General features: G+C 45.6%; 1 protein-coding gene across 1 annotated transcript in view; it reads left to right on the plus strand.

The window, feature by feature from the left end:
* STAT4 (signal transducer and activator of transcription 4) overlaps positions 1-5,369 on the plus strand; it is a 522,693-nt gene extending 517,324 nt beyond the window's left edge. The window contains exon 24 of the mRNA XM_069225876.1: positions 5,237-5,369. Coding sequence (XP_069081977.1) covers positions 5,237-5,263 — 27 coding nt within the window. The 3' untranslated portion in view covers positions 5,264-5,369. The remainder of the gene's footprint in view (positions 1-5,236) is intronic.
* The last annotated feature ends 19,241 nt before the right edge of the window (positions 5,370-24,610 follow it).

The raw sequence follows: 24,610 nt of genomic DNA on the forward strand, positions 1-24,610 counted from the left end.
TCGTAGATAAATTAGTAGGTTGTCTGCATAGAGAGAAATTACATGATCCATATGACCCCATTGTACCACTCTGCCATGCCCCTCCATTCGAAACTGTGCTGCAAGGGGCTCGATGGCAAGAGCAAACAGCAAAGGTGAAAGAGGGCATCCCTGCCTGGTGCCTCGGAATATGGGATAAGTGGACGACACCACCCCACCCACCCGCACTCTCACCACTGGAAGACAGTACAGCAGTTCGACCCATCATATCCATTTCTCCCCTAGGCCCATTCGAGTCATCACTGCCCGCAGATAATCCCACCTTAATGAGTCAAAGGCTTTCTTGAGGTCCACCGAGAAAAGGACAGCACCATAGTGTCGCTCATCATGTGGTATGTGTAGAAGTGTGAATAGTCGCCGCAGATTCAGGGAGGTGTTACGCTCTAGTATAAAACCATTCTGGTCTTTGTTTATGAGGTGTGGAATGTAAGGTAACAGCCTGCTAGCCAGGGCTTTACTTAGAATCTTGAAGTCACAGTTCAACATGGACAAGGGGACCTCGAGTCAGTCACTGAAGCTTCACGTTTTTTGGTCTTGGGCAGGGGGACCACTAATGCCTCCCGTAATGTTGCAGGGAGTATGCCTCTGTCAAATGCCTCAGTGTAAAGGTCAACCAGTGTGGGTGTAAGAATATCTGCATATGTCTTGTAAAACTCCATAGGGAGTCCATCCGATCCTGGCGTTTTGCCCGCTGCTAGTTTTGTAATAGCAGTCGTTACCTCTTCTAAGGTAATTAGTTCCCCCAGGGGGTCCCTATCCTCGTGTTTTAAAGTTCTCAGTGGAAGGCACTGTAAGTGATGTCTCAGTGACTGTGGTAGGCCTTCCTCGGGTTGTCTACAGAGGGACGTGTAGTATGGTTTAAAAGCTTTGTTTATTTTGTGTGGTGCATACACATGTCCCTCATCCACCCCATGCACAATTGTGATCGGAGCACCCTCCCCTCCGGGCCACACCAACCATGCCAGCAGTCTACCGGACTTACCGTCTTCTGCATGCAAGAATGTTAGGTGCTTCGGGTGGTCATGACAGCGTAGCCTTTCCAGTGTTTGATTGAATGACACCTTTGTTTTAAGGAGTCTCTGCCGTGCCGCTGGGTCCATGCCCTGCTCCTTATCCCTGTCATGTATTTCTTTTTCTAATTAGTTTAATTCGAGCTCAAGGGTGTGTCTGATCCCCACCGATTGTCCCAGACAGTGGCATTGTGTCGTCACCTTTAGAGTTTCCCACTCTATATGGCGAGATTCGGTAGATCCCTTATTAATACTAATGTGCTTCAAGAGGTGGGACCTAAGTCCTTCTCCATATACTGGGTCCTCTAGGGCCATCGGTTGAAGCCTCCATAACAGAGTGGGGGCTCTCACTCCGGCGCCTCGCCAGATGATAAGTAACAGGCTGTGGTCCAATAGGGTTCAGCCCAGGTATTCAGAGTAAGCTATCTCAGAGGTAATAGTGCTGGTACACAGCACCCAATCAATTCTGGTGTGAAGCTGGTGGAGGCCTGAGTAATATGAGTAGTCCCTATCCTGGGGGTGCTGGACCCGCCAGACGTCCTCCAACCTCCAGTGTGTCATCCATTCGTTCAGGCCCTTTGTTGTCTTGTGTGCTGTCGCCCCAGGTAAGGAAGCGAGAGAGCGGTCCATTACAGTATCCAGTATGCAGTTAAAGACCCCCCAATCAATAACCGCCTACTCGAAGACCTGGCCAAGTGCCCAGATAAGGCCTGCAAGAAGGGGATCTGTTCCTGGTTGGGGGCATACACACAGCTCAGCGCTACTTGTCTACCATGTGGCCTGCCCTCCACTATTACATATCGGCCGTCCTGGTCTGTGTCTATGGATATAGGTTCAAATGGAACCCCAACCCTTACCCATATCAGGGCGTCCGGGCAAATGCCAAGTACGTGGTGGCAAATATCTGCCCTCTCCATATGCATCGTAGCTTGTCTACTTCTCGAGAGGGGAGGTGTGTTTCTTGAAGTAGTGCTATATGTACCCCCTTCTCTTTAGGTATGCCAGGATCTTGTGGCATTTGATGAGCGACCCCATCCCCCTGTTGTTTCAGGTTATCAGTTTGTATTCTGTTATTGGATGGAGTCTGAGTCAAGAAGGAACGCCCACTCCCCCTGGTAACAGCTGTTCCTCATCGCTACCTCTTGGCCCCCAGACACCACTACCAGTGTTAGTTCCAGAGTATCTAACCTCCTACACGCAATAAAAACAGGTAACTTCAGTCCCTAAACCCCATTCCCCAGGGCAACACCGCAACAGGAGGCTGCCCAGCATATGCAAAACAAACAGAATGACAACGATAAGTCATGACCGCCAGGGCCAACGACCACGGAAGCACCGCCAACAGGTGGTAAAGCCGCGGTCAGAAAAGGGAAACCGGCGGTTTCCCGCCGGTTTTCCCCTGGCCAAAGGAATCCTCCATGGCGGCGCTGCTTGATTCCGACCCCCTTCCCGCCAGCCTGTTCCTGGCGGTTTACACTGCCAGGAAGAGGCTGGCGGGAACGGGTGTCGTGGGGCCCCTATGGGCCCCTGCACTGCCCATGCCGCTGGCATGGGCAGTGCAGGGGCCCCCTAACAGGGCCCCAGCAAGATTTTCAGTGTCTGCTTGGCAGACACTGAAAATCGCGACGGGTGCCACTGCACCCGTCGCACCCCAGCAACTCAGCCGGCTCCATTCGGAGCTGGCTTCATCGTTGCTGGGTCTTTCCCGCTGGGCCGGCGGGCGGCCTTTTGGTGGTCGCCCGCCGGCCCAGCGGGAAAGTCAGAATGACCGCCGCGGTCATTTGACCGCGGTGCGGTCTTCTGGCAGTCTCCGCCCGGCGGGCGGTGCCCGCCGCCCACCGGGGTCGGAATGACCCCCATAGTGTTCTTGTCATTCGATTAACAGAAGTTGAGAATGTGGATGGGGGTCTGTGGCCGTCGCGCCCCCAATTTCAGACAAGAGCCCTGGACATGAGGTCGGTGTCTCCAGGTAAGGATCATCCCGGATCGTCCGCAGTTTGGGGGGTCACACTTGGAGCCTCATCAGAGTGGTGAGAGTCTGAGTCTGTGGAGTGAGTCTGATGATCCAAGTCACCTCCGCTGACATTGCCAGTCGGTTCTGCCTGTGCTAGCGATGCCACTGTCCCAAGGGCAGCCCGCCTGTCCAGTGCATTCTGTGCTGGGGTCAGCCCCGCACTCGGGCGGGATCTGTTCCATTGTGTCCTTTCTCTCCTGTGTCCTCCCTGTGACGACAATCCCATTGTGGTGCGGAGATCCCTTCCTGTCTTATGCGCTTCCAGACACTCCTGTGCTTCCTCAGGGGTTTGAAAGAAAATAGTGTGTCCCTCTATGATCACCCTCAGCCTGGCCGGGAACAGAAGCAAGTACTGAATGCCCTCGTACCACATTGTCCTCTTCACCACTGCATCGGAACCCCGTCTGGACTGTACCTCCACCGTGAAGTGTAGGAAGAGGGTCACTGTTCCATTTTCCACGCGGAAGGGCCCGGCCTCCCTGGCTCACTGCAACAATATGTCTCTATCTCTGTAGTGCAGCAGTTTAGCCACCACCGCCCGTGGGGGCCGTCCTGGGGCAAGTGGTCTTGACGGTACCCGGTGAGCCCTCTCTAAGGCAAAGAAGGGGGTGACCTGCTCCAGGGCAGCCTCCAACCTCAGCCATTTTTCCAGGAAGGTCACCATGTCAGTGCCCTCACCCCCCTCGGGAAGTCCGATAATTTACACGTTGTTCTACCGGTTCCAGCCTTCGGCATCTTCGCCCGACTTTCCAGTCGCTGGACACGATCAGTCAGCTGCACAACAGTGACTTTAATCTCCTGATGTGCTGGAGTCAAATTCGTAAGTGTAGTCTCAGTGCATTGGACCCTATCTGCTAACTTCTGGTGGTCCGCTCTCAGCAGGCCCAGTGCCACTGACACCTAGACAATTTCCCGCAGGAGTGTTGTTTTAGATTCCTCTATAGCTCCCAAGATCTTGTCCAGCGTGGTCTTTAAGGAGTGCGGCACTGGGTTTGCCATGTCCATTTGGGCCATGTCACTGTCGCGGCACCTCCCCTGTGACTTCGCCCTGTTCTGGTTTTTGGTAGTCATGCGGCCCAACTGGTGGTAGCTTCAACAGGAGGCTGGTAGTGGTTCCAGCATCCGCTCTCAAAGGCACTTGTCTGCTCCCTGGGGTCGGAACAATCAACAGGGGGCCCAGTATCAGGGGCAGGCCACCACCAGTGGCGATCCACCTCAGGTCGCTGCCCACACCCCTCTAATGTGGCCTCCAAGGGCGTGGGAGTATGGGTACAGTCCAAGGCCAACAATGTCTTTAGGTCTGATTATTGCCTCTGTGGGGATTCACATTGGTAGAATGTAGTCTTCAGAGGCCAAGCACATATGGTCCCCAGTCGGATCACGTTCTGGGAGGGTTCTCTTTCGAGATCTACGCGGATTGCACTATGTCTCCGGTCCTGCCAGCCTGCACCACCATCCTGCACCCCAGTGGTCTGGGAATGTCACTCCTGCCGTCGCGACATGCGGTATGCACACCGAGTGTTCCTGGCCCAGCTCCTCCTCCGGTGAGCCCCGGCTCTCCCAGGGCCTCCATCGCTGCTCATTGTTTAAATTGCGGTAGGGCCACTGCGCCGCCTGAATGCTGCCCTGCAGGGCCCCAGTGCTCCCAATAGTGCCCGCTGTTCAGTGCCCTACCATATCGGAGGCGGCATCCTCGTGCCCCTCAGGCCGCATCGGTCTCCGACGGCCCAGCCGCTCCCCGTGTGTGCCCACAGCCACCTGCAATGCCGACTCAGCCGCTGCCGAACTCCTCAGTCTCCCGGAGTCCCCGCTGCTTACTTTGCGCTGTTCAGATCAATGTCGGAGACTCCTCTTTCATGCCCCCATCTCTCCCTGCAGCTGATGACCGTCTCCGACCCCCGCCAGGGCAATATAATAAGGATTTTTGCTGGGCCCAGTTGGAGCGGATAGCTCACGCATCCGCCATTGCTGCAGGTCAGGCTACGCCCCCCTTTTGATTTAATAAAGTTAACATGTTCATATCGGAGTGAAAAGATTATGTGAGATCATGAAAATACAAGATTTAGTAGAACAACCTCTCTCTAGTGTGTCAATTTATCATAAATATTTATCCTGAATATGTGTCATATTTGTCCTCAAGAGTTACAGGATTGTATTATCTTTTTCTTTCCAGCTCAGTTCTCCCTACACATCGGATTGAAGAAGTGGAGTGCAGAAATCTGAAATATCAAACGGGAAGCTTAACCTCCTTACAAATACGATGCTTTTCTCAGAATTGTTCTTAGCTCAACCTCATATATCAATATCATTCAGATAGATTTATGATGTGAACTATATATGCATGAAGAGGTACTTTCCAAAAGCATCTAAGTGGTGGTAGATTGTGTGGGGGAGGGAAAGCAAGCATAAAGTTGTTTTTTTCTAAGTTTAAAATTTAATCCAAAAACGTCCATCATGCATATTTCAACAGACAAAACGGTGTAATTTAATTTAGAGAGACTGGCGTTTGTAGATTTCTGTCACAAACAAAGCAGCTTAAAACACATCCCTCCAGCAAGATTTTGGTTCATATGTGGAACTGCTTGATGTTGATTTAAAATAGCAGAAACATAGAGTATACTGTAGTTTGTAAAGTGTATTTTCAATGTAATGCATGCATTAAAATCTTGCTTCCCTAAAAAACAACAATGGCTAATATCTGTGTGTCCCTATGTAACCCTATGAAGAGAGTAATTCAGAGAGTTTGTAAGTCGCTTCAGAAAGCTATTTCTGTAAGCTAGACATGTAATGTTGTCACAGAAGGATAAATGCCTTGAAATTCTGTCTGTAAACTTTCTAGATCTAACTAAATCAAAGTTTAATACCCATGTATACACTTGATCTCTGTTCCTAGTGTAATATAAATGGCTTTGCAGATTAAGGGTCAGATTTACAAGAATTTGGCACATCAGTACTGATGCACAAGATTTCTTACGCCCCCCTCACCGCCACTGCAGCTTATTTATAATATGGCGCACCATAGCGCACATTAGGCCAATAGTGTCAAACGTTTTGACGCTATTGGTGCTGTTTGTTCCATTAGCGTAAACATTTTTGACACTAGTGGAGCAAAGTGTAAGGAGGGCCATTGATCTTGTAGATTTCACTGAGACATTTTTGCGGGCCTCCTAACACCAGAACGCCCCCTTGCATACATTATGCATGGCACAGGCATAACGTGGTGCAAGGGGTCGCAAAGTGGCACAATGCACACATTCTGCCACTTTGTAAATATGGCGCAGTGATTTTTGACTCGTTGAGCCACATTAGTGAAAAAAAAATTATGCTAATGTGGCTCAATGAGGCGTTAGGGCCTTGTAAATCTGTCTCTAAGTATTTTAAATATATTTGTTTTCATGTTGTTCATAAAGTTCATACTAGCTTTAAACTTTCCTAAAACATTAATGATGGGATCATGGCTACTTTATTGCATTCACGATCAGACTGTTTTTTTGTGCAATTAGACAGTGGCTTAGGGGTTGACCTGACAGATCGCGTTTGTGGGCCGGTTTTATAGCCATGTGGGCGAGTTTTAACTCTTAATTTCCCTGATATTACCACAAGCACTGCCTGCAGCAAACACAAATGCATGCAGTCTATCATACCTTGGAAAATACCCATACAATGTGTCTTATAAATTCAAAATTGCTGCGATTTGCAAATGTGAGCCTCTATTGTAACCTATCTGGTTCTCCAATCTGAGACACTTTTATTTGGTGCCCAGGCCTATTTTGCCCCAGTCTGACCATGAATGCACTAGTCAATAATCCTCATTTTACATTAACTGCACTTCTTCACCGGAAGTCCTGACAAGTCAATAGTATTATCTAGTTTGGAAGAACAGAGAGCATAAATCGACCTATTTTATTGTACTTCAGCTTTTGTGCTTGTGCTTCAGACCACTGACAATACTGAATGTGCTCCAATTTGCCTTGGAGTCCTGCTGGCCTTTTGGCAGTGTGTGATGAGAAGGAAGCTGGATGTAGCATATCTTATGCAGGGAGATGTTTGACAAAGCTTTTTTTCATGGCGTTAGTCAGGAGTAATCCACGAGTAAGTCAACCATTTATCATACCTACAATCTAAAAAAGTAAGCCCACAGTGTCTAGATGCATTCTCTTGGTAAGCCCACTGGTGAGTATGAGCCCTATAGGGTTCACAAAAGATTTCCCAGTTGAGAAGGGTTATATTGAGGGGCTGACCTTGACGCCACGGAAAATGGTGGCTTTATGTTAGAGTTCAGAGAACGGAGGTGAGGTTGTGGGCTGTTTGCTGCATTAACACTTACCTCACCTCACTTTAATGCCTGATTTCACCAACTGATTCCTTGAGGTGACTTCCTTGAGCTAAATATGTGTTCACTGATGTCCCTGTTTGACAAGACGTCTGATCCCTTGATGCAACCAGAGAAGAGCACACTAGAAGATGGCGGCTTACTGCGGATATCTCTGTAATGGAGATTGAGTACACGATCCGTCCTTTGTCTCACAAAACTACCTGAATGCACCCACCTTGTAACATAACAATACTGCTGCTGCAACAGAGCTCCCACAGCTCTATACTCACACTTACCATGAACCTGGGCCGCATCGGAGAGCAGGAAGCTTCAGAAGACGTTTAAGACCAAGACTGAACATCACAGGGGAAATGGCGGCATTGCACGGAGGCCCTGAGGATGGAAATTATGACAAGCTTTATTTGCCCTGCCTATGCTTACCTCCCTCTCTTCAGATCAGACTGTAGTAATCCAGCGGCGCTTCAGCTTTACTCCTGATAAATGTATTGATCCGATTCCTTGATATCTTGTTGGAAGCATCGCTCTGCACCATGGGGGACAGAGATTGTTGGCTGAATCTTCACCTGATGAGATTGCGGTTTGCTCAATTTCTTTTTATTCAGTTCTGAGCCATGTAGCTCTCCCCCGGTGGGATGAAGAGGAGGAAAGGGGAGAAAAGAGAGAAAGAAGGAAAGAGCAAGGACAAAAGAAAGACAAGAAGAAGTACAAACAAAATCATCTGCACTACAATAGTCCCCTTTTTTAAAGGAGAGGTAAAGGACAAAAAATAATTTTCTAATTAATCATGAACATACCTAAAATGATCCACAAACATGTCGGATGTGCAAAGACTGGTGAACTATAGAAATTGTGGATTAGTAACTACAAACATATAGGAAAAGATATACTCATAATCTTCTTTTCCATTTGAAAGCTCTTGATATGTGAACTCGATTTCTTTATAGTTCCAGGTATAAAATGATTTCTACATATGTCTACTTAAAGAGTAGATACACAAATAAAGTTAAAATATAGATTCGCATAGATAAAGGTTTACATATATGGTTATATCATCTGACAAACTATTGTTGTTACATCACTTTGGCCATTTTGTTTGCAACAAATTATACTTCTCCTTCATGATTTATACTGGTTCTGCATAACATCCTACTTGCATTTACACCTTCATTAACTTTTACATGCTAAAAATGAGGCTTTTTAAAATAATTTGATCATTATCAATAATGTAACAAAGTATAGTCCCATTGTTGGACCTGGCCCTTTTTGCAGGGTCATTCCCAATCTTTTTTGCCTCCTTCCTCCTATTTTTTTCTGACGCATTGCTTTTGGTTTTAGGACTCTGGTCACTTTATCACTGCTAAACAGTGCTAAAGTGCATATGCTCTCTGCGTAAATTGTATTGTTGATTGGTTTATTCCTGATTGTCATATTTGATTTACTAGTAAGTCCCTAGTAAAGTTTACTAGAGGTGCCTAGGGCCTGTAAATCAAATGCTACTAGTGGGACTTCAGCACTGATTGTGCCACCCACCTAAGTAGCCCTGTAAACATGTCTCAGACCTGCCACTGCAGTGTCTGCAGTTTTGCACTGCCAATTCAACTTGGCATGTGTACGCACTTGCCAGGCCTAAACCTTCCCGTTTTATACATGTAAGGCACCCTAAGGTAAGACCTAGGCAGCCCCAAGGCAGGCTGTAGTGTATGTTAAAGGTGGGACATGTACTTATGTGTTTTACATGTCCTGTCAGTGAAATACTGCCAAGTTGGTTTTTCACTGTTGCAAGGCCTTTCTCTCTCACAGGTTAACATGGGGGCTGCCTTTAAATGCTATTAAAATTTAGATTCCCTTTGGGAGCAGATAGGAATATGGAGTTTATGGGCTCACAATTTAAAACATATCTTTTAGTGAAGTTGTTTTCTAGATTGAGTGTTTGAAAATGCCACTTTTAGGAAGTAGGCATTTTTCTGCTTAAACCATTCTGTGACTGCCTGTTTGTGGATTCCCTATCTGGGTCAGTTTGACAGTTCGGCTGTTTGCACCTCTCTCTAGACAGTGATGCAAAGGGGGCTGGGGTGCAGCCCACATATCCTAATTAGCCATCTGTGCTGGAAGGGAGGGGAGGAGTGGTCACTCACACCTAGATGGGCTGTGCCTGCCCTCACACAATGCAGTCTCCAGCTCCCTGGAGTGTGGTTGGGGCCTGGCCTGGACAAGAAAGGATCTTACAGACACTTGAGACTTTACTTTGAAGTTTGCCATCTTCAAAGGTAGAAAGGGGTAGAAGTATTGGACCAAAATCCCAGACTTTAGATTACTTCAAGGATTCAAGAGGAACGTCTGCCTGGAGAAGAGCTGAAGAGCTGAGGGGAAGTGTTGCCCTGGCCTGTGACTGTGCTGTGTTGGGCTATCCTGAAGTTGTTGCTTCTATCTGTGCAAGGGGACAGAGACTGGACTTAGTTGCATTCCTGCTTGAGAAGTGACTACAAGGGCTTGGAGTAGAGCTTCCCTCCTGTTTTGAAGCCTCAGGGACAGCAAAGGCTTCACCAACCAGACCTGAGTCTGCTTGTTGTGGGCTCTAGCTTGCCAGAGGGTGCCATTCAAGTTTCTGGACCCCTGGAAGTGAATTCCTGGATAAAAACCAGCCTAACAAGGCCAGACGACGCTGTGCGACTTCAAAAGGATGCTGCTGCCCGGAACCGTGACGTCGCTTGCCGCGAGGCCGTGGACCTCACTGAGTGCAATGAATCCAGCGACCCTCTGAGCTGACGCTACTACCCCAGTACTGCCATGCCACCTGCCCTGAGGCCGTGGACCTCGTAGAAGTCTGATGACCCTGTAGGCCTTGCGTCGCTGTTGCCGCTGATCCTGCTCGACTTGGCTGATACCGGAGCATCGTAAGTCCAACGTCCATGACGAGCCGAAGCCATCACAGCCACTGCAGCCCTGTGACGCCATTGCAATCCCATGAGGTTGCCCTGCAGCATCATGACTCCTCCAGACTTCACATCTGCTGGAACCAAGAGACCGACTTCGCATCTGACATTACTTCACCTCCACCTCCACCTCATTGTAGTGAGGACCTGACGCCGCTGCATGATGCCGCTGTCCTTCTGCCCTGTGGCACAGGAACTGATGACACATCAAATCCAGCAAAGCCGCTCTCCCGACTCCGTGCACTGGCCTGTTTTCTACTTGTTTCTTAAGGTACTGTACATGGGGGGGTCAAAAAACTCCATAAACAGCGCCACTGGCATCGCACTGTAGGAAACGACTCCGTCACGACAACACATTATACCAACTTGCAGTATTTGTGCCTCAATGCACTCTTTTCATACTTTTAAGTGCTAAATTCGTATTTTTACCTGTATAGTGTGGATTTTTATTGTATTTGGTCTTGTTTATTTAGATAAAATATTGACTATTTTTCTAAACCTGTGTTGTGTCATTTTGTAGTGGTTCACTGTATTACTGTATGTGTTTGTACAAATGCTTAACACATTGTCTCTGAGTTAATCCTGCCTGCTCGTGCCAAGCTACCAAGTGGGTGAGCGGGGATTAACTGAGTGTGATTCTCCTTTACCCCAACTAGAGTGAGGGTCATTGCTTGGACAGGGGGTAACCTGACTGCCATACAAAGCCCCCATTTCTAACACCCATAGATTGTCTACTCTGGGATATCAATTTACTTTGTCACAGATATAGACTGGTCCAGTACTATAATGACTATCTGTCTGTCTTGTCTACTATAAATTCTCATGTCTAAATTCAAACACATTAGACAATTATCATACAGTGAGACTTGAATGTCTAATCCTATTAATAATATTTCAATAAATATGATGGCAAGTGTACCAGACATCCCTACACCAGCAGTGGATATTTTACTCAAAGAACTACTTAACATTATACATTCAATTTCATCTGTAAATAATGCTGTTTCTGCAAACACTCTGGAAGTACAAGGTTTAAGAGTAGAAGTAAAGAAATTTCAATCTTGTATACAAATATTGGATGACAGTCTCACAGAAGTTGAAGCACATCTTGACAAAATTCCTGATACTGAGCAAGATATTTGGTATATACGGAAAAAAAAAGATCAATCTTGAAGACCGGAGCAGAAGAAATAACATTAGAATTGTAGGTCTCCCTGAACAACTAGAAAAAGACGCTATATTATAGTTTTTGACTGACTTAATCCCCACTTTAATCAACATCACCTTCACACCCCAACTTGAGTTCCAACATGCCCATCTAGTTCACTCAAGAAACTCAAACCTTTCTGCACAACCTTGCCATATTTTAGCCTGTTGTTTATGACACCAAAATGCTTGACAAACTATTACTGAAGCCAGGAAACATGGTCCTTATGTATATGACAAAACACAAATTAAAATCGCTGCAGACTTCCCTGCTCCCACCAATCTCAAAAGGAAACAGTTTTTAGCATTGCATCCCAGACTGAAAAAAAGAGATATTAAGTATGGTTTTCTGGAACCAGAGACCATAATTGCGACTTATCAAGGGAAAGCCAAAGAATACTCTGACCCTTATGACCTAAAATCTTTTTTGAGTGATTCAGACAAGACAAACACATCAATGGAACAAAAACTCTCTTCTCTTCCATCTCTACGGGACCCGTCAACTGCCTCTACCTCAGACTCAGATGATCAAGGAAGATGGGAAATTGTTCAACGTACTTGGTCTCATTTTGGTAAAGTTAGAGCCTGGAAGAATTCACAATATTGAGAACAATCTTAGATCACTTTTGAAATCTTGGTTATACTGGAGTCTGACTTTTTCATTTGTTTTCTTTTTAATTCTCTTTTAGGTATAGACATTATGGTTTGGCTTGACTAATTGTGATATATTGAATGTAATCTCATTATTCAGCTTTCCATTTTCCTTTTCCTTCTCCCTTTTTGGGGGGAATGGAAAATGATTAAGTTATACATATTTACAAATGTCTCTTTCTGCCTTTTAACTATTAGTAATGAGAAGATGTGGGGTATTTAGATTATTAATCCCTTTTTTCTATTGGTAACACTAGCCTTGCTTTTTCCTCACTCTGTGACAGCTGATAATCATTCCCTCAGTTTAAAGGTTTTTTTCAAAAGCGTACATTGTTGTCTTATCACAATGTGTTGGACAAATTACTTCCACTGCTTATTGCTACTTATAACCCTTTACTGATTCTATTTCTGACTGGTTATCACCCTCTATTGTCCCTCTTTTTCATAATTCTTTTTTTAAATCAGACTATATTTTACAAACCGAAATTTGTTTTCTACATACATTTACTTTCCAGTTCTTTTTAGTCTAACCCTTATTATTTAACTTATTCTGACCTCATTTTTTTCAAATATCAATACTTTTTTTTACTATTTCTCCATCTTTTCTTTTCCCTTCTTTTTCTTTCTGTACCCCTCACTCTTTATAGTTGCAATTCCATCTTTTTACCTCCTATTTTTTCTCTTCTTTTCCTCTCTTTTCTTTTTCTAATCTTCAATCCCTTCAGACAAAACCACTAAAGACACTTTCTTTCAATGTTTATGGTCTCACACATTTTATTAAGAGGAACAAAATACTTATGTAAACAAAAGAACAGCAATGGGAAGAAAATGAAAGGACAAAAGCACTCACAATTAATTCCAGACTAATATACAAAAGACATAATCTAAGGCACGGTGCTCCTGGCAAGAGGACCTCCCCTCTCCTCCAATGTTTTCTCAAGAGAAAACCAGCATAAACAACAGAAGTCAAGGCACCCGTGAATAAAAAAACATTAAGTCAGTAGTCCATGTGTACAGGAAATCAAATCCTCTTCCAAGCGCTCAGGATCAAAGAAGACCGTGAGAGGTTACGATGATTCCAATTTATTCTTTGAGATGACTCCGCCGCCCGCCAAAGTAAGAATGACCCCCTCAGTTCTTCTTAAAAAACACCTAAATGAGACCAGATTAAGGGGGTCATTCTTACTTTGGCGGGCGGCAGAGGCCGCCCGCCAAAGTAACCCCGTCAGAACACCGCACCGCGGTCGAAAGACCGCTGCGGTGATTCTGAGATTTGCCCTGAGCTGGGGGGCGGCCGCCAAAAGGCCGCCCGCCAGCCCAGGGCAAATCAACCTTCCCACGAGGACGCCGGCTCAGAATTGAGCCGGCGTAGTGGGAAGGTGCGATGGGTGCAGTGGCACCCGTCGCGTATTTCAGTGTCTGCATAGCAGACACTGAAATACTTTGCGGGGCCCTCTTACGGGGGCCCCTGCAGTGCCCATGCCATTGGCATGGGCACTGCAGGGTCCCCCAGGGGCCCCACGACACCCCTCACCACCATCCTGTTCATGGCGGGTTTCCCGCCATGAACAGGATGGCGGTAGGGGGTGTCTGAATCCCCATGGCGGCGGAGCGTGCTCCGCCGCCATGGAGGATTCAGAAGGGCAGCGGTAAACCGGCGGGTGACCGCCGGTTTACCCTTTCTGACCGCGGCTGAACCGCCGCGGTCAGAATGCCCTTCGGAGCACCGCCGGTCTGTCGGCGGTGCTCCCGCCGACCCTGTCCCCGGCGGTCTGAGACCGCCGGGGTCAGAATGACCCCCTAAATCTTGGGAGAGAAATCTCCACTCTTACAGATAAATATTCTCAAACAGAATCTCCAGATATATTGAAGAAATTACTTTCTGAAAAATGTTAACTTAATAATTGATATACCTCACATGCTGAAAAATACTTATTTATTATTCGTCAACGTCATTATGAAAGAGGAGCAAAAGCTGGGAGAATCCTGGCATATCAATTATGTCAACAGGAATCTTCCAGAGTGATTCTCACTATTAAAATACTCCTGGAGATCAGCTTAGTTATCCTTCTGACATACTGTCACAATTCCAAAATTATTAAGAAACACTTAACTCTTCTCTATATCGTTTAGATACCAAGGAAGTAGACACCTTTTTTTGCAAGTATTAATCTTCCAAAACTAACTCAAAAACAAAGAGAAAGTTTAGACGAAGAAATTACAACAGAATAAATATTTAAAGCTATTGATTGCTTTGCCACTGGTAAAGCTCCAGGGGAAGAAGGTTATCCCATTACATTGTACAAAATCACTAAGTGTCAATCTTGAGACCAGTTTTTAATGAAACAGTAATATTGGGACATTTACCTTCAGATTTTCTACATGCTAGTATCACTTTAAATCCTAAACCCGGGAAAGGCCCACTAGAATGTTCCAGTACAGACCTATTTCATTGATAAGTCTGATCTTAAAATAAAATATTAGCAAAGATCTTAGCTACATGACTCAATTTGGTTATTACATCCCTCATTCATCCTTCTCAAGTTGGTTTTATACCAGGCCGCTCTTTCTCCAACCATCTTCATACTATTTTACACTTACATTTACTATGGCAATTACATACCAATACAGAAGAAAATGTTCTTTAACTTTAGATGCAAAAAAAGCCTTTGATAGAGTAGAATGAGGGTATTTGTTTCTAACCATCGGAAAATACTTTATCACTCTAACTAAAGGCATGTATTATTCTCCTTCTGCTGCTATTACATGTAATGGCTTTACCTCTCCATACTTCAATATTTATCATGGCACAAGACGGGGATGTCCATTATCTCCATTTTCCTTTCTACTCACTCTCGAACCATTACCCATTGCTATAATACAAAATTTAAATATAAAAGGTATCATATTCCCAGACAGTGAAATAAACCCTTTTACTATGCCGATGATATTCTTTTGACTATCTCACACCCAGAATCATCAGCTATATATTTGATCTCCCTTCTAAATAATTTCTCAACATTTTTAGGGTATAAAATTAAGTGGTCTACATGTGAAGCTTTACCAATGAATAATGCTACCACCACTGCTTCTATAGGTACCCTTCCTTTTTTAATGGAAAAGCTCTCAACTTAAATATCTTGGAATTCTTCTTAACCTGGAAAAAACATGATGATGGATAATCTAAATTCTATTATTGATCAAATTAAAAAAGATGTCCAACGCTGGTCTCTTTTGAATATATCATTGTGGGGCAGAGTATATAAAAATGAATAGAATACTAAAATCTAACTATCTATTCATACTGATATCATTAACTGCAACTGCTATCTTTTCAAATACAATGCCCTCCAGGATATCTTGCTTTGTTTCGGGCGATAACAGACCTTGTTAAGTGACTCTAAGCTATATTCCTCCTCATTGAAAGGTGGCTTACACCTTCCCCATCTAGAAAATTATTGGATAGCTCAACAATTGCCTCATTCTATTTATATGCTTCCTACACATTGAAATATTCCACTTTGGGTTAAATTTTGAGCAATCATCACTGAAATCCAACACTCCTCTTGCTATATATTATACTAAAAATCCCTGTTTTACGAAATCCTCCAATCCTATCATATATACATCTCAGTGAGCCTGGCAAAAAACATAAAATCACAAAATCTTGTGCACAATTACACTTCCAAGCTTCATTATGGAATAATGCTGAAATTAAATATTTGGGGAAAGAACTCAATTGGCATAAATGGAGAAAGCATAAAATAAACACAATTCCAGACTTGATTACAAAATTCTCTAGAATCTTTTGCTTCATTACAAGAGGAACATAACCTCCAAGGCTCACAGGTCAATACCTTTACTCTTTTAATTTCTACTCTCAACTCTATCTTAATCAAAATATATTCATACCGGGAAAAATGTCAAAGGCACAGTTTCAGGCATTTACTCTATACTAGTTGAATATTCCTTTTCTTCTGAAACATTTACTAATTTGAAACCCTGATGGTCTTCCCGGTTTAACACAACCTTTTCAGACAAGGAATGGATTATAATAATAGGAAATTATAAGAAGGGTCTTTGAAACTCCTATCTGAAATGTAACAACTTTATAATAATACACCAATGGCACTGGTCTCCTGCTGAACTTTATTCAGCCAAACGTAGTCCTAATTCTAAATGCTTCAGATGTTGTGGTCAAGATTGTGATATAGTCCTTATATTATGGGAATGTTCCAAAATTCGCCCTTTTTGATCACAAATTCAGAGCTACTTAAAAAATATTCACCTGTTCATATTTCTTTCACTCTTCGTTTATCTTTATTACATGACACATTAGATCTGAAACCTATTTCTACACATACCTTTAAGTGACTTTCTACAGCTCCAAGTTTGGCAAAAAATGTATATATTAAGCTTTTGGAAATCAGATCCCTTACCAACTTTTAATTCATTGTTAAAAGACATGTATGATGCAGCACATTTTGAGAAGGTACTATATAAGCTGAATGATAACCTACATCATTTTGATTCTATTTGTTATTTTTTCTAGAACTGTAAAGTAATTTTATTTGTTAAAGGGATATATTGTCAATATCATTTTTTCTATTTTTGTTTAAAGATATTTACTTGAACTGACATTGAAAATTATTATAATAACTTTTCACATGTTTGAATTGAATTGGCAAAAATTCTCATTGCTCACAACATGCCTTCCGGCTGTTTTATGATATCCTGTGTAGTCATTTTGGATGTAGTGAGAAACAGTGTACTCCTGCTGTAATAAATCCGTTTTGTTAATAGTGTCTATTTTTGTTAGTGCAATGTGTGTGTGTGTGATATTGTGAATAACAAAAATTAGTTGGTTTCTGTTACCATGGAGCCCCTGATCTCATAACAGGGATTGTTAGTAACCCTAAACAATAACTCTACTTTAACAATGTATTGGGTGGGGAATTGCCAACCTGGTGCTGAGTGGAATCACACTGCTGTGATGCTCCAGCCTGGCCCAAAAGGATCCTGGATTCATCCATCCCGGTGAGGCCTGCTGAGACCCCCATTACCCACTGTGACTCCCCTCCAATACTCCCAGAAGGTGATCAGTGGTGGCTGCCCAGAGCCAGAGTCAGCTGCGCCTCTACTTGGCTGACTTCCACTGTTCTGGTGAATTGGATCCCAAAGTTCTTCTCCAGCGAAAGGGTGCACAGGATCCCAGGTCAGCTTCCTCTGGGGGCTCCCCCTCGCCAGTTGATAGTGTAGCTGCTGAACTATAGAGATCGAGACCTGCTGTTGCATATGTTTCGGGTCGAGGGTTCTTGGAGGTACAATGGGAACCTCATTACGGCATATTCAGACTACACAGCTGAAGCCAGAAGAAACTCAATACCTTTGGGGTGGTTAGAGAGAAACTATGAACTTTGGAGTTGTCAAATGCGCTACTCTTTTCAGCAAGGTGCCGGGTACTTCGATGTCTTCCATTTTTTTCACATGCTGGAGGAGGCCTAGACGTGGCTGCAATCCGAGGGTATCGAGGATCCGTCAGGTCACAAAGGTGACCTGACGGACAAGAGCAGTGGCAGGTGCCACTGGCGTCACCCTTGTGGGCTATAGGCCCACAGGATGGAGGAACAGGTGGCCAGGAAATGGGCCCAGGTGGTGGTAGAGATCTCCCTACATGGCTCGAACAGGTACAAGGTCCTGGTCCCTGAAACAGATCTGGCATCAACAGCGGGGACTCCCATAGTGGAGGCCTCGGAGGAGGAGAATGTTGGCACCTCAGCGGGATTTTGGCGGTGTCGGCAGATGCCAGGGCAGAAAGCCATATGGAGTGGTGAGTCCTGAGGGGGCTTGTTGTCCTGCTCTGTTGGGGAGCTTCATGACAGGCCCCAAAATGCTCCAGATTGACCTAACATCAGAGTACAATTGTCTGTCAAAGAGCCAGAGCAGGTTGGATGGTGACTTTCTTCCTGCCAAATAGACTTATCATACAGACACTGCTATTGCTTTAGGTCTCAGCATTGCTATTGGTCTAAGTCTGTGGCAAGGTGTGGCAAGATGCACATTTGTGTTCAAGCAAAGGTTGTGGGAGTTATGTTTCCATTCCTGTTTTTTGGTTTCTGGTCCATCCTGTGAGGGAGACATGAGAGTGAGGTGGGTGAACTGGGGAGGGTGGACACTAATACATGCATAGTTGTTTCACCTCCCAGCTTAGGCATGCAGCAATGGATGTGACATACATTGTTCCAACATAGAACATCAGAGGAATGACAATGTCTATAAGGTGTCATAGGGGGTACACCTATCTCAGACGACAGCATATACACACAGCCTGTAAACAATAATGTCACCTGACAAAGGATGAACTTGCGAAGGTGGCCAGATGGTGGAGAGATCAGGTGTATGGGGCAAGGTATTCAGGATATGCACAAGGGGTCCTAATTTGGATAGCCCCGGGAGTACCCATTATACACAAAAGGGTGGTGAGTGATACAGAAGGATGGTATGTGCTACTAGAGGTGAATAGGATGGCACACCCCTGTTTTGCGATCACAGTCTACACCCTGAATGCATTCCAGGGTGAGTTCTTTGATGCCCTGTCCCCGGTGCTACTAAGAGACCCCCTAGTACCAGGGATCTGTGAAAGTGACTGCAAATGTAAACATTGCACAGAGACTGATCAATCAGAACCCCCCCTTATGGGGGCACAGAGCATACGGGTGGCACAACATTTTCAGCATTGGATGACAAAGGCTCAGCTCTATGATGTATGGTCGTTGGGGCACCCAGAGGACTTGAAATTCTTGTACTATGCTCCAGGACTCCAGGTGTATACTAGGCTGGACTACATCTTTGGGAACTTTGAGTTTTCGCCCACAGTGGTTAGCTCAGAATACCTGGGGCGAACATTCTCAGATCACAACCCACGGCTTACCTTGTTCAGCTGGGTTGTGGTCCGCATCCTGATCCCCGCTTGTGGCATTCCGGGAGACTATGGGCTTACACATGCAACACATCTCCTGGCTTAGCTGTTAAAGCCTGAAATCTCCAAAACTGTGATAGGAGCGATTCTCAACACCCGTGGTCTCGCTGTAAATATGCAATTGTAAATCAATCCGGTTTTTGTGCCACCCCCTGTGGCAGGACCAGGACCTGGTCTGGGCTTATGTGCCGGCAGCCGCCGGCATCTGTTACAGATACAGGAGCTGTAAAAACCCCTACAGTTAGAGGAGATACAAGCAGCTATGCCAAATGGCTGATAATACGGTGCCTGGCACAGATGGGCTGCCAATGGAAAATTATGCCACTTATGGCGTGATTTTCGGTCCCTGCTTACTCAAGGTCTATTGAGGCGCATCAAGAAGGAATCTTGCTATAACCCCTCTGTGAGGCGCTTCCTAAGCCTGAAAGGGATTTCCTAGAGGTAAGTTCCTACCGCCCATTATCAATTCTAAACATTGACAATGCTCAATTTTTTTTTTAACTAAGGTCATCCCAAATAGACTATTGCCTGTGTTGCCAACTTTGGTACACTCTGTCCAAAATGGCTTCAGTGCCCATAGAGCAACTTTCTACAACACCCACAGAGTGTGCCACATCATGGGGGCCCTCGAAGGGGCCTCTGACCATCGAGAAGGCATTCAACACCTTGGAATGATCCTACCTGCTACTTGTGTTGGATCGCCTGGGACTGGGACCGGAGTTCCTGGGATGGATCAAATTACTATACACAGCCCACAGGCTAGGGTGAAAATAGACCACCAGATATAGCACAAGTTTCCTGTTGAGAGAGGCAACTGCCAGGGTTGTCCTTGTCACCTATAATTTTTGCCCTGGCAATGGAGCCCCTGGCCTGTTTGCTGTGGGCATAGGGTCGGACTGGGGCGTGGCCTTGGGGTCAGATTGGCACGTGATATCCCTCTATGTGTATGATGCCCTAATCTATTTCAAAGAGCATCAGTGGGTGTTACTGAAACTGCTTGAGCTACTGGAGTGCTTTGGGGAAATGACTGGCATTTAGATTAACTGCCTGTTCCCCCTGAATCGAGTGAAACAAACAGAGAGAGAGAGAGGTTACAAATCGAGCAACTGCCCTGATGTATGGAAACCTTCCGCTATTAAGGGATTAATGTTTACCACTCAGACAGGGAACTCCTGGGTGGAAACCTTGGTAGGGTGCTAGCAGCCTCACAGCACTCCCTGGACTTCTAGATATGCTATTTCACCCATGGGCTGAATATCCATAGGTACGATGTTAGTCCTACCAAGATCACTGTGCTACTTCACAGCCTTGCCAGTGGGGCTTTAGCGGCAGGAGGCTTAGAGGTGCCAGACCTCAAGCTTTACTATGTCATGGAACATCTACAATGGCCACTGAGATGGATGGCCAATACTAGGATGCCAGAAAGTGTGGGATACAGGACAAACTCAAGGGTATAGAGGTCCTGGATTGACTTTTTATTGAAATGTCACTCCCTCAGACCACATTCTGTTATAGTTAAGGTGTGTTTGCTATGTCTAGAAGCAGCTACTGACTCTCACTGTGATCAGGGCCTGTGATGGGTGCACAGACTGCATCAGATGAGCAAAAGGTTGGGCAATGATATCTGATTTGGAATGTACTACTGTATGTCAAGGCTGGCTTGGCTGTGTCCGAGGCCAATGCAATAAATGTTGACAATGCACTGTATTTTGCCATATGAAAATGAAAATGCATAAAGACATATGTTAAAAAACTGTGTATTGGGTGGGGTTCTGCAAAGCTATATTAAACTGTCTTTTACATTCATCGCTGGTGCATTGAACTGAGGTAACCTGTGTCACATGTGGGTGGGAAAACAAACCTTGTAGAACTACATAAAATTTGTAATTTACGCAACAGTTATCAATTCATGATACAGCTGATAAATTAGATTAAATTGTAGCTATTCTAATGGTGATTTTGGTAGTGTATCTGAGAAGCAGAAATAAATCCTTCTTCAGGACACATATGCCTGTGACAGATCCTCATCAGATTTATCTGTGGTGCTTGGGTCAACTGCTTGTCGATGACTTTGAAGGTCATGCGACACTGTGAGGTGAAACCTTACATTGCCAAGCACCAGACACTCTGCAACGAGACCAGTCCAAGTCAAACATTTGGTCCCAGTACCATTCAAGATTCATAAGTCGGCAGAGTCATTCCTAAGGTCAGTTCTCATCTCGATCAAAGTCCTTGGGTAGGTTGAAGAAAAAACACAAGAAATCTATTTGGGACTCAAGGCTGTGGTGCCCACTGCCCACAAGGTCAAGGTCAACAGGCCTCCCAGTCCAATACACCCCATGCAGCCCCACCTGCCAAACCCCTTCAGCGTGCCCTTAAGGGAGGATGGCCACCCGGTGGGAAACAGATTCTGATGATTCTTGCCAGGCTGGCAGGCCATAGCATCGGACAGGAGAGTCCTGAAAATTGTTTGGCAGGAATATTTCCTACCTTTCATTCTCTTGCAGCCTCACCTTCCATCATCCCTCTAACGGCTGATGGAGGATCATCTCACCATTTTACGGCAGGAAGTGCAAGCCCTTTTGAGCAAAAGGGGTATTGAAAGGGTGCATGCAACAGTAGTGGGATGTGGTTGTAATTCCAGCTTCTTTCTGTACCCAAGACAGACAGAAGCCTTTGTACTGTTTTAGACCTGTGGTCTCTCAAATCATCCTTTGGAATGAGATATTCAGAATGTTCATACTGGCCCAGGTCTTGTCTGCTCTTTGCCCTGATCACTTGGACTTAGCATTGGATATACAGGACACCTATTTCAATGCACTACTGTGGTCCAAAAGCATATCAGACTCTGGCCTGGACTCAACAGACTCTGGTTCGATGAACATGAATAGCACTCAAGGCCTGAAAAATTACACCGAGATCTGCCTACGACCTAATGTGAATGTTTCATTGCTGCCCTAATCCTCTTACTGACCCTAGAGTAGGAGCACTGTCATCCCGTTGCAACACAAGGACTTGAGCCTGCAGCATCAGTTCAGGGGCTCAGTTCTCCGCTTTGGGCCCAGCCTGAGGAGATCAGGTCCAGCTTTCAACACCAAGTCCCAGGTGAGCCCCTATGAGGACTTGATTGTTTATTTTTATTTCCTACATTTTATTCATTGTTGTTTAAATGTTGGGCAATTTCTGGACAGGGACGTACGAGTGCTCTGACTTGAGGGGGTACAACTGACTAGGCCTACTTTTTTAACTGTGTTACTTATTGGTATGTAGGAGTCCACTAGTGAGCCAGTGGTACACAAAGGCACATTCACATGACACCATTAACAGCACAGGATGGCTCCCCCTATAGCGTGCCGCTGCATACACAGGGCACGGAGGGGCACCACCCCTATGGCTGTGATGCCCGAACTCACCTGAATAATGGCATCCACCAATGATGGTGACACCCCGCAATACAAAATCCTAACATGGAACATGTGTGTCATGGCCACTCCCACAAAGCACTACTGTGTTCATGCATATCTCAAACACCGCCCCATACACACCGCCTTGCTGCAGGAAACACACTTTACACTAACTGAGTTACATAAAGTCCACACGAAGTTGAGGGGACAACTCTATGGCACATCAGAATTAGCATACCCCGGGGGTGCTCATTTAGATCGCACCAAGTGCCCCATACATTATAGATAATCCCAGGGAGGACATAAGGGAATATGTGATATTAGAAGGACACCTTGATAAGGTCCCCCTCACTCTAGTGGCAGTTTATGCACTCAACTCTGACCAGCTGGGCTTCTTAGTCACACTCACCTCTGCACTCTTACGAGACCCACACCAGCCGGAGTAATGGGACGGAGACTTCAATTGCGTGACGGATGTGGGTATCTACCAGTTTGTCCCCTCTCCCCACGTAGTGCCATCGACGCCGCACAACACTACACAACACTTTCATTATTGGCTCATCCACCACCGACTACATGACGCATGGTGGCTTATGCACCCATTGGAGCTAAAAAATACTCATGATACTCTCTGGTCCATGACATACACACCGGAATAGACCTATTTCTTTGTATGAACCACTTCAGGATGCAGTTATTCCAGGCAGACTACCTAGGATGCACCCTATCAGTTCACTGCCCCCTGCAGCTCACCCGGAGATGGGGCAACCAGAGTCCCTCTATCTCTACTTGGAGATTGCAGACAGAAGCGCTTCTCGATCCCCCATTTCGCGAGGTCCTGATGTGGTGCACCTCAGAATACTTTGAGCATAATAAAGGCTCTACCTCATCCTGAGCATTAGAATGGGCTGCACACAATGTGGTAGTGCGGGGTCACTAGCGGCTTCTCTATTTCCTAGAGGAGGAACTGATGGCCCTGAAGCAAGACCTATGGTCCCTGGAAATAGGGGCAGCTGAGCGCACAGCAACAGCCGAGCAACTACGTCAGGAGCACCACCGATGTAATGAAGCCAAAGCGCACTTAGGAAAACATGCTGACAGATGGCGTATGACCATGCTACATACAGAGTGGAATTGCTCAGGGAGACTTATGGCGTGGCTGTTGAAGGAGGACTAGCGGCAGACCCCGATTGAGGTTAGGTGACTGCATGACAATTGATACCACACTCCAGGAATATTACCAGGGACTGTATAAAGCATCAGTCCTTCCACCACAGGGACAGACTCAGGTTCCTACGCAATCTGACACTGACCAAGCTCAACCAGCTACAGCGGGCTGAACTAGACGAACCCCTGCAGATAGACGTTCACGCTCTTTTGAACCTCGACTATAAAATCCTGTGGTGGGTGCTAGAGAACTGCTAGCTCCCCATAATCACCGCACTTGTATATCTGGATCAGTTGGGGTTCATTCCTGGGCGCATCACATTTACTAACATCTGCCGCTTATTTTGCCTCATAAACGTCATCACCCCCATAGCTCACAAATGAGTGGCAGTGTCCATAGACATTGAATAGGCCTTCATTACCCTGAACTGGGACGTCCTGCTACTGACCCTTAAACACATAGAGTTTGGGTATCATGGATGGATCCGCACAATTTACAGCAACCCCATAGCATGGGCTAAAACAGGCCAGCTAATTTCCAAAAGCTTTGCCATCCAAAGAAGCACCAGACAAGGCTGCCCGCTGTCCTCGCTGGTCTTTACTCTAGTAATGGAACTGTTGGCTTGTCACTTGTTACAATGCGCACAGCAATGGGGATCCCTGAGTTAGGTGCACATCACATCATCTCCTTCTACACAGATGTTGTCTTAGTCTTCCTTTGGCAGATGGGGGCCTCCCTACAGGGCTTAATGCTGGTACCAGACGAGTTTGGGAATCTCACAGGGGTGAAAGTGAACTGGCCCAAATCATGTCTATTCCCTCTGGTGCCAACCCCTGAATTACACAGGACTGCCCCTCCAGAATTTCTGTT

This window comes from Pleurodeles waltl, chromosome 3_1 (assembly GCF_031143425.1).
Source record: "Pleurodeles waltl isolate 20211129_DDA chromosome 3_1, aPleWal1.hap1.20221129, whole genome shotgun sequence".
NCBI lineage: Eukaryota > Metazoa > Chordata > Amphibia > Caudata > Salamandridae > Pleurodeles > Pleurodeles waltl.